General features: G+C 40.6%; 1 protein-coding gene across 1 annotated transcript in view; it reads right to left on the bottom strand.

Moving 5' to 3' along the window:
* Nucleotides 1–616: 616 nt before the first annotated feature.
* The window catches only part of MAL2 (mal, T cell differentiation protein 2), a 14408-nt gene continuing 4665 nt past the window's right edge, over nucleotides 617–10359 (bottom strand). Inside the window, exons 2-4 of the mRNA XM_009635968.1 lie at nucleotides 8237–8407; nucleotides 2984–3142; nucleotides 617–688 (exon numbers count right to left, since the gene is read on the bottom strand). Coding sequence (XP_009634263.1) covers nucleotides 617–688; nucleotides 2984–3142; nucleotides 8237–8407 — 402 coding nt within the window. The remainder of the gene's footprint in view (nucleotides 689–2983; nucleotides 3143–8236; nucleotides 8408–10359) is intronic.

Here is a 10359-nt window from a genome sequence, read left to right on the forward strand (position 1 = left end):
CATAGCTGGATTTGGCTATAACAGAGTATTGACAGGTTTCACTGGATGGATATTTAAAATATTTTCTCTGTACATCAAAGTTAATAATACATATACTAAGTTGGTATCACAAAGTCAGCTTGGGCTCTGATCACGCAGGGAGCAGCGCACAGAAAACCCATGACTCTGCAGGGAGCCTCAAGGCTCTGCCTGTGCGGAACGCGATTAATGCTGCAAACCACTTAAGGCCCCATCCAGGACTCAACAAGGGGGGAGCTCTTTAGCTGCCTGTGCCGTTAACGTGTTGGTTTAGTTTCCATTTTCTTCCTTTTCTGATTTAGCACAAGAATTCTGTAATCTGCTAGTGACACATCTGTTTATCCCTGAACGCTGTAATACCATACAATGAGTATGCTTCTAAGGAGTACACAATAAAAGTAAAAATTAGAAAGGGAAGAGATGGAAACTTGTTTTCTGTTAAGGAAATCCTGATTAGGGAGTTATTTGCATTTCAGCACTTTAAAACAGATTTTAAGCAAGAAAAAAGTCCTTTTGGAATTAGATTACAGTAAAACAGACAAGTAGCACTTAATTTGATCTGAAGTGGAACACTCAGGCATTAATCTCTCTTCAACTGCTATAGCCTCCATCTCCTTAATGCCAGGGCTGTGCTGCAACCATAACAAACGGCTGTTGCAAAGGCAAAAATCTAGAGGAGCAGGGAGAAAAGGAAGAAAAAAAGAAAAAAGTGAATCACACATTATATTGGTCTACATTTTTTTTCCCATTCTAAATGAATACAGGAATGTACACAAATGATTCAAAAGTTACCTCCCCCGGCCAAAATACTTAAGGTAAAGATAGGTTTGGGATCCTCTGAAGTTTTCTCATGAACCTCTCTGTTATAAGCCCATATTATTGCTTTTACCTTACTTTCCTGCTTCAGATGACATTTTGAAACAGAATATGCAACAGAATGCCTGCATAAGTTATGGTACAAAGTAATCATGTGCGTATGTACACCGGGTATTTAAATTTTCTCTTAGCTACACTGATCAAACATTAATCTCAGATTTGTTTCCAAGCGAATGCCTTTACAAGCAAACAACTAAGACAACATCCCTCTCAACAGCAGAACTCTCTTACTTGCAGAAATACAGGAACAGCTTCAAATCTGGCCTCCTTGATCAGCTAACCAGCCATTAGAACAACTTCCTGAGAAACGCCAGGAGTTGCTACTGCTCAAGAACTGAATTTGATAGATTTGAACTGAAGGTCATGCCACAACAAATTTGAATATATGAAGTAAACCAGAAGGAAGAAATGAGAAACTGAATTGCTGAAAAAAATAGTTTCTCATCTTGTCCAGTGCTAACAATGGAACGTGTCTCTTAGAACGTATGAATTCACCCATATAAAATGAACATTCATATTTTTAATCACAGTATACAAAAGTAATTTAAAAAGAGAAAATGTTAGCATCCTTTTATTTTTTTCCACGTAGATCACAGGGCTGTTTTAATGAAGTGTTTCAAAGGATTAAAATACTTTTCTGCATGTCCTGACTTCCTAATTATATACTTTTGGGAAAAAAAGCAAAGACACTAAAGACTACAGTTATCTGATTCACCATTTCCCAGCATTTCTTAATTAAAAGTACTGAGGCAAGTTACAAAAGAGTCTTCTCCTCCTCCCCTATCTTGACAGGGATTTTGAGGGGCTTCAAGAACTGAATTCTCCCTTGGAAAAGTACTATGGAATTGGGAAATGGTCACTTAGAGTCCCCAGTACCCTATTGTCATAACAAATGACTGAAGTGACTGTGTATTCAGTGGGATCTGAGCACACTGATCGAGGATTGAAGAGCTACACTTAAGGGTAGAATTTAAGATACTTGCTTAGTACGAGACAGAGCCTCTGCCCTTGTGCCATACGGCCATACAGGAATCAGATGCGCTCGAGTGTGTTGCTGGCAAGCAGGTAATGGTGAGGCATTCTGGACTCGGAGACCGATGTGCCCACCTCACCCCTTCAGAGACTGGCTTGCCAAAGCAAAAGGCCTTTCCTCTTTCTTCTTCTCTTTCAGGGGGAACGTGAACCTTACACCTTACGTTCATCTGGTTTTATCCTAAGGTGAGCTGAAGGTGCAATGGTAATTGGTGGATTTAGTTTTAAGGACAACAGATAGCCACAGAGGGTTTTAGAAGCTTAATAAATGCATACGGTTCCCTGAGGTATGCAAGCCCCCCTTGATGGTACAAAAAAAAAATAAGAGCAGTAGTTTCAGTTCTTGAAGTTAAGCCTACTGACACACCTCTACTTGCCCTTCAGGAGTCCAGCCGGGAAGAAAGCTAGAGCCTGGTATACCTTCTGACTCAGCTATGCACACCCACATCACCAGATACAGTGATTTGGTGATGATGCAACTATAGTGAGAAAAATGCAGTCTGAGCTTAGGCTATCAATAAAAGCACTCTAGTCCTTGCCATAAGAGAGAGCAGGGCCCTTACAGATAACTTTTATGCCTTACGTAGCAAGTACATATCTGGAGCTTCACAAGGAGCTAGTCCAAGGTTTTTTTACCCCATGGCACATTCAGGACAATCCAACTGGCATAAAAAAAAGCAACTGAAGTTTGAGCACAGGCATGAAATTCATGCTTGATGCTTCAATGAAGGCTCAGTTGTAATCTTTTTCCTCTATTCTGATAACCAACATTGCTTTTCCAAAATACCTCATCTAAAAACTATAAGCTGTAGTGATCATATATTTAAAACACTCTAGTTAAGAGTAGGAACTGAGCACCTACCACATTAGCATCAGCTTATTCCAATATTTTTTGCATGTCACTGTTAGACACTATTTGCTGCTCTCAAAGACAATCCTTTCTCTCACAGCTCCTCTTTCTATTCCAGCTTGCTGTTAAGTCCCCAAGTTGAACCTTTGGCTGCAAGGGCTTACAACAGACTTCTGTTTCCCAGATTCAAATACATGAAATACATACCGAGGCTGCTATGCTTATGTTATATTCATGATCAGTTACAATCTTCTCTTGTGTGGTGGAATTGAATATGCAGGGAAAGTGATGCAGAGATGTAGTTGCTGCTTGCAGTAGAAAAGCTCCAAAATAAAAGACAAAAGTAGACCCATGGAAAAGAAAATCCTGAAAAGCAAATAACAAATCAGTCTGGGCTACAATACGTATCTAATTCTTCTAGTCTCAGTACAAATGAAACCCAGCACTGAAACATGAAACGAGCACTGATAACAGTAACTTTAGATAAGCAGTGCTAAATCCATCCCAGCGCTTAACCAGGACATGTTTTCACAGCTGCTTGCAATTATAAGCAACTCACTAACATAATTAGTGATAAAGGGCAACTCTCACTCTCCCCAAACCCCATATTCTTTCAAATGAAGAGGCACGTGCTCATCTATATGTACATATGCTGACCTTTTAGATCACTTTAAAGCTATTAGGGCTTAGAGAACTCTCCCTGCATATGGCTTATGTAAAAACGAAGGGACATACAGTCCAACTTTATCACAATTTAAGCAGTACAATACAAGCTTAAGGTCCCTCAAATCCCTTCTTGGCTATAATCTAGGCTCCAGAAGTACCCCCCTCCATGCTTGAATTTGGCTTCTGTAAATGCCCAGAAACACCTCAGCCTTGACACAGCTGAAGTTTACTTCCCAATAGAATCAGAATCCAAGAACTGGGGCATTTCCTCAACTCCCTCTGACTTGGCTCTACACAAAATAGAGCACTTTGGAAGTACTTCATGATGCTGTGGAATAGAATGCCTGAGACCTGAGAGGAAAGGCACTAGGATTTACTTTAAATATGCTTCTCTCCTGGCCTTCTCTAGGCGATTCCCTCCTCTGTGGTGAAGGCTAGCTGAACATAAGGTTTAAACATCTAACTCTCCTTTCTGGATTTGATTACTGGAGCACATGAAAAAGCAGCTCTGGTGCCTAAATCTCTTTGTGGGTTGTATTTCAGAGTCCAGCGTTCCACACAGCAAGATCCAAGATGTGTTCCAGTACAGTTTTAAAATGTCTAAAATATTCTCCCAACATCTCCTTCTGTTGTTGAGTCTGCAAAGCTGACATTTGCACTGCACTCAGTTCCTGCGTCCATACAACATATACTTTGTGCCTATACCTATACAGCTCTGCAAAAGCCATAGGCACAATTTTTAAAATTAGACACAAGCACATGTATGCTTTTTGATGATACCTGCGTTACATAGTCTATCTCCAGCACTAATGAGTTCTTTATACACTTTTAATTCACTTGAGTGCAATGGACCACCAGTACGCCAAGAGTGAGAATCCAGGGCACACCATGTGCGAGTCCAACACAACAGCAGTCAGCACTCATATGCACTAGAAATGACTGTGCAACATCCTTACCTACTGTCTGACATCAAAGTGAGAACGTGCTGCCTTTCCCTGTTTAGAGAATTGTTTCTTCATAGATGTGAGTTTTTCTTTTATTGAGAGGATTTTCATTTCAAACTCATCAGTTGTTCCCTATTTGACAGCAGCTAAAGCTACTTAAATCACACTCTAGTCAGTTTTCATAAGTTACGATATAAGCTTCTACTGCAGTTTCCCATTCCACTTAGATCAGGAAATAATTTTCTCTTAATTAAGAATCACTTGATCATTTGAGGTTAGGTCATAAAAGTGTACTGCTTTTCTTAATGACTGCTAATTACTGGGAACCCAAGTTTTGGCAAAATAGCTGCAGTAATTCCCAGCTTCTGGTTTTCCACCCTGTCTGGATTGTCAGGGGTTTTTTTTCCATTTTTAAAAAACAATTACTTCATCTTGGAGTATCACCAGGAGGCCCCACTGACATCAACAGAACTGAGAAGATAAGGGGGCAGAGTGTGGCTTCCTGACCTACCTGAATAGTCTCCATGTGCTAGGCTTGCCAGATCTCAAGCTAAGACACATTCCCTCAGTCTCCAGCTCTGCTGTAACACCTGCACCTCACAGAAAAAAACAGTAGGGACCTACTCCAGCATGACAGTGCTGAAGCCACAGCGCTCCACTGCAGCTGGGGGAGGCACTTCTCGCCACCAGACACTTACTGTTGTGGCTTCCCCCTGGTCACTCGAGCTGGCAGACAGACATACGCATCTTTCATGCTACCGCCCACGTGCACCGCATCAGACTGCACGCAGGTGTGTGTTCGCTGGGTGACAAATACTGGACCCCGTATCATGGCCTGACATACCCACTTCATAGTGCAGGATTCCAGCAACTTGAAAGGTCTGCATAAACCCCTGGGTAATCAAGGACATCCATTATTCCTGGGCTGCTAAATACCTACTGTGCAACTATGTCAGTGTTACCAGCTGTACACTTTTGGCACCACTGCTCATGAAGGAGCAGAAATAGCTCCATGAGGAAGACAGTGCTGACTGCATACAGGAGCGGTATTTTCAGAAGACAAACTCTTTCATTTCCTTCATTCTCCTGCCAAACCCTCTAATTTCCTTCTCCTGGCAGCAATTACAGTGAAGCTCTGTAGCATCAGTAAGGTTTCACGTTTGTATGGTTACGGTTTCTGTGACCAAACAATCCAAGATCTTACGAGAGAGGGTTTTTTGATTTTTAGTAATTGTTAGCATGGTGCCTAACTCTCCCTTGCCTCCATGCTTGTATAATCATTGAAACCTCATACAAAGTGTATGTAAAACACTACCAGATCTGCATGATGTGTTAGTTCACATCTAATTTTGTAAATGAGAGTGTTGTGAGTCAGGTTGTGAAGGATAGTATTTGTCATACCATCTGGTTTAATACAGTGATGTACAGCATGATGTACCTCCATAATGTCCATATCTTCCCCCATCTTTTCACTGTGTAGCATCTTATTTTTTAAGTATCTGTATTAGTATCAATGGAGCTAATTATGATGTAAGGTATTACTAAATGCAGGGCTGTCAGAAACCCACACTATTTTTCAAATTTACATTTAAACTCCTGGAGTCTTAAACCACATTTGTTCACGAATCTCTACATGAAGCTATAGTACTCCAACATAACTAAGCCATGACTCTTCCCATTTTTGACCTAACCTAATGACCTGTAGCTTCTGAGTTCAACTGTAAATTTCATTTATGAAATAGCAAACCCCATGTACTTATTTAAATACATGCCAACCTACAACAAACAGGTACACCTTTTTATTTTATAGCAATATAGTTTTAGTGTTTCTAGTAATTACTTATTTGTAAAGGAAGGTAAAAAATCCTTGTGAAGTTCTGCTAAAGAGTTTAGTGCCAACAAGTTACAGAACATTTGGGTACCAAATAGTGGTCAAATGAGCTACCTAGTGTTATTTTTATTGACAGCTGGAAGGGCCTGGATTTCAGCTACTATGTTAGAGAAAAAAACAATTCACTGCATTTATTTAAGATGTTGACTTAGTTATGACAGCTTTTTAGATTAAGTTACAGAGTCCCACAGCTGCAGCTTTTATATGTCATGTCGCAATTTCCTGACACAGAAAGCTTTTCAGTAATTTATCATATACAAGGGGACAAAATTAACAGTGCAATAAATCACTGCCAGCAGCAAGTAGCCAATGTGTGAGACATACTTAGACAACTGTTGTAAGAACATCTGTATAGGATTTTCAATCTATAAAAGGCTGTGCCCTCACCCAGCAACTCTTAAATACATGCATGATTGTAAATTGGCAAACAGTTTCAATGAAACCCAGGACACTATTAATTTACTTAAGTTATGCACATGCTCAAGGGCTTTGTTGCGTCATAGCTTGTGAGGATGTCGCATCATAAATCCCTGTAAAGGTCTCTGTACTTGTAACTCATTATTAGCCTAATTACTGCCTGTATTGCGCTGGAAAGCTGACACTGTACATGTATTCACTATCAGAGTGCTAAAATTTGCTTTAATAGAATCCAGTCTGTTATCACCGATGGGCTTTGAAGTTACCAGTCAGAGCCCCAAACTCATGAAGCTCTATGATTTGCTTTAAAGACCTCTTCTTTTAAGGGACTGTCCGTGAATACCTTGAACAGATAAATAACCACAGATGTTGATACTGAAGCATGCAATTCCAGCTATGATCAAGAAAAGTACCAATAGGAAAACTAAGCCATGAAGGAGGAAGGTGAAGGTGATCAGCAGTTACAAACAGCCATACTTTAATATTTTAGAAGTTCTGGCCATTTTGGAAGATTTTTTGGAAATTCCCATTCTGATGACAGTTTTGCCACCTCTTACTATTCACTTCTAGTAATATAAGAGAGTGTGATACCATCTCATGCTCAACTACTTAAGCACTAAAAACTCAAAGTAAAAAACAGTTAATGAGTACATAAATTAGCAGTCAATAACCCGAGGTATCCACGTGGTTGGTAAAAACTGGAGCCAACAGGTTCCCTTTTTTAATAGGAAGGTACAGTCTGTGAGAACTACTGGCACAAGCCATAACAATCCATTGCAGCAAGAATCAAGTCTTATCTTCACAATGAAGAAAAGCTGAGCAGAGTGTAATGATTATCTGTAGTCTCACCAGGCTTCCTCTAAGAAAGGTAAACATTAAGTCTCCTAAAAAGATGTTAAGCTTTACCATAATGCAGGCTATGCTGCCTTTGACCACCTAAAGGTCTAACAGCCACTCACTGATGCTGCCCTGGCTTTAAGAAATTGACCCAAAAGCCAGCAGAAGACTTTCTTAGGAGCTGGAGGAGACTTCCTGGATGCTCTAGTCCAGTCCGTGCTATCTCAGGCAACCACATCACACAACGTGTTCACACATGTGTCACTTCCTTTACAATGTTAGATGTATCTCTCTACCCCCCATCATTCACAGGGTGTTACTACCACTTCTCTAATAGTCAGAATAGTCCGATTTCCAGTCCACAATTACTTCTGGCCATGTAAATCAATTTGTTGTCATGCCTTGTTAAACTAGTCCTCTTCCTGCTGCTCATGCATTTTATGTGCTTATAGAGGACAAGTATACTCCTTCAATCAGTTTCAAAAGCTGGGCTCTTTCAGCCTCCATCATAAAACAGGTCCTGTATTTCCTCTGTCATCCTTATAGCCCTACTCCTTCTTCTTCCAGTTCTGAATTCCTCTGTTTTGAAAAACTTTCCGCTAAAACAGAAGGCCGGGCATTAAGACTTACGATCAGTACTTCTCAAGAAATGAGTTTTCAGTTTATAAAACAAGGGGAATCCTTAAATAAAGAAAAAAATCTTACCATCTGGTTCCAGTTGACAGCTATTCTATTTGCATAACCGAAGAGGAACACACAGAGGAACACAATGGACAGGAACCATGCAGTCACTGCTACAAACATTACCCATCCCTGCAGCAACGCCAGTGGAACTCGGGTAGAAGCTACCAAAATCCAGACTATTGTTCCAAACAGCTGCAAGGAATGGAATACAGACAATTAGCTCAGAGATAACTTTTATTCAGTCCTTTCTGCCTAAGAACTAGTATCACACATCAGCACGTCCTCAGATTACTTTTAAGAACCAAGAGGAAACACTTCAAAAGTACTCAGAAAGCCCAAGTGCCTTTCTCAGAAATGATAGGCACTAAGTGGCAGTAAGATGAAGCCACTCTGAAATTCTTAAAAGCTCTTAGTCTTGAAAATGGAATTTACAAACCCCAGTGATATGCGTGCTGCTACTGAAAATTTTACCCTTACTCTCATTTTCAGGAAAATAAAAGAAATGTGAAAACATGGCTCGCACATATACAAATCTCCCTCTGTATGTGCTAAAGTTAGCATGACAAGGATGTACATCACATTTGGATTCAATCTCATAGTGTTTAGAATCATAGTAATTAGTTTTGTAGTCCTAATCAGATGGGATACAGAAAAGAGATGAAACTGCATCCTCTTTTTTAATGCATTTGTAATAAAATGCTGAAAGAGAACACATTAAGCAATAAAGTGAAAGAGAAAACTAGAATACAGAATAAGGTGAGTTGTAAATTATGTTGTAATGACAAGAAAAATATACAGCTTTCCAGAATTATCATAACCAAGGGAAGAATTTAGCACCGCCAATTTTCTGGTGGGGATGCTGTCCTATGATGGGCTGATGGAGAATTTATGCACTCTAAGGCCTGCCTGGTTTAATCAGCTCTTGGCCTAATGAAGGGTACTGTCTCTCCCTGAAAATCCTGCCTCTTTATAAAAAAGGAAAACGGGAGAAAGCATAATTGACATCTGAAGCATGTTCATTTATTATGGAAAGATTTAACTTCATAATCCAACCTGCTGTATAGTGCCAGCTACAATAAATTTCCAAGCAAGTTACTACTTTCCTGTTTAAATCCTACAGATTTACAACTACAAAGTCAGAAGCTACATTTACAGATTTGGAGAACTTTCTTTTGAATCGAGGTTGGATGAGAGATACCTTTCAAAAGATGCCCGGTATAAAATTTGTTGGTTCCTCCCTCATGTTACACTGCAGCAGCACATATGTAAAGTTGCATTGCTAGCTCAGTTTGAAACTCCCAAGGGTTTATGTATTAGCCTTCAAGTTGTTCTCTAGGGTTCCTTTTTTAGCTCCTGCGAAGAACCAAACTTTCTCTAGTTTCACAAGACTGCAGGTGCAAGTTTGTAACTCAGAGACCAGATAGTGATGGGCAGTGAGGAAGCAGAAGGAATAGCAGAAAGCATCTGTTAAAAAGCACACACGTTAAATGTTTTCAGTATTTTGAATGTGCAACCTTGTAGGCTTCTTTAAAAATACATTCAGAAATCTATTGTAGAGACTGCAGATCTCAGTGCCCACTGCCATGCCATTTCCCTCATACTACACCTGTCCACTTCAGCTCGGCTGTCAGATGTATAATAGGTTGGCCAACCTAATTAACCTCTTGTCCCTGCTGACTCAGGGCCTGATTTAGCGCCTGGACTGGTGCTCTGAGCTCTTTGCTTGGGTGCAGTTTCACAGCTTGCAGGGTGGGATGCATCTCACAGACTGGGACCCAAGCAGTATTCAGCTCTGACCCCAAGGAAAAAAAAAAAAAAATAAAAATCAGATGAGTTCTGCCAAGGGGTTTTTGGTTTTGTTTTGTTTTTTTTTTCTTGTACTAGTTAGCACCACAGCTCTGCAGAGCCTTATTCTCAGCCTTAGCTCAAAGGTCCTCAGCCCGGTGTACACCAGTAAGGTCTTGCACGCACATGAAATTGAACACACCTGTAAGAGTTTGCACAGGACCCGTAACACACGCACACAGGCAAACCCCCGTGTAACTCTCCATGGTGGATTTTTGGGCCTGGGACTCTGCGTGGCCCTTCCTACCTCCACGGGCCTCCCGGTGCCGCCCGGCCGGGGCCCGGGAGGAAGCGCCCCG

This window comes from Egretta garzetta, unplaced genomic scaffold (genome assembly GCF_000687185.1).
Source record: "Egretta garzetta isolate BGI_Z169 unplaced genomic scaffold, ASM68718v1 scaffold13, whole genome shotgun sequence".
Classification (NCBI taxonomy): Eukaryota; Metazoa; Chordata; class Aves; order Pelecaniformes; family Ardeidae; genus Egretta; species Egretta garzetta.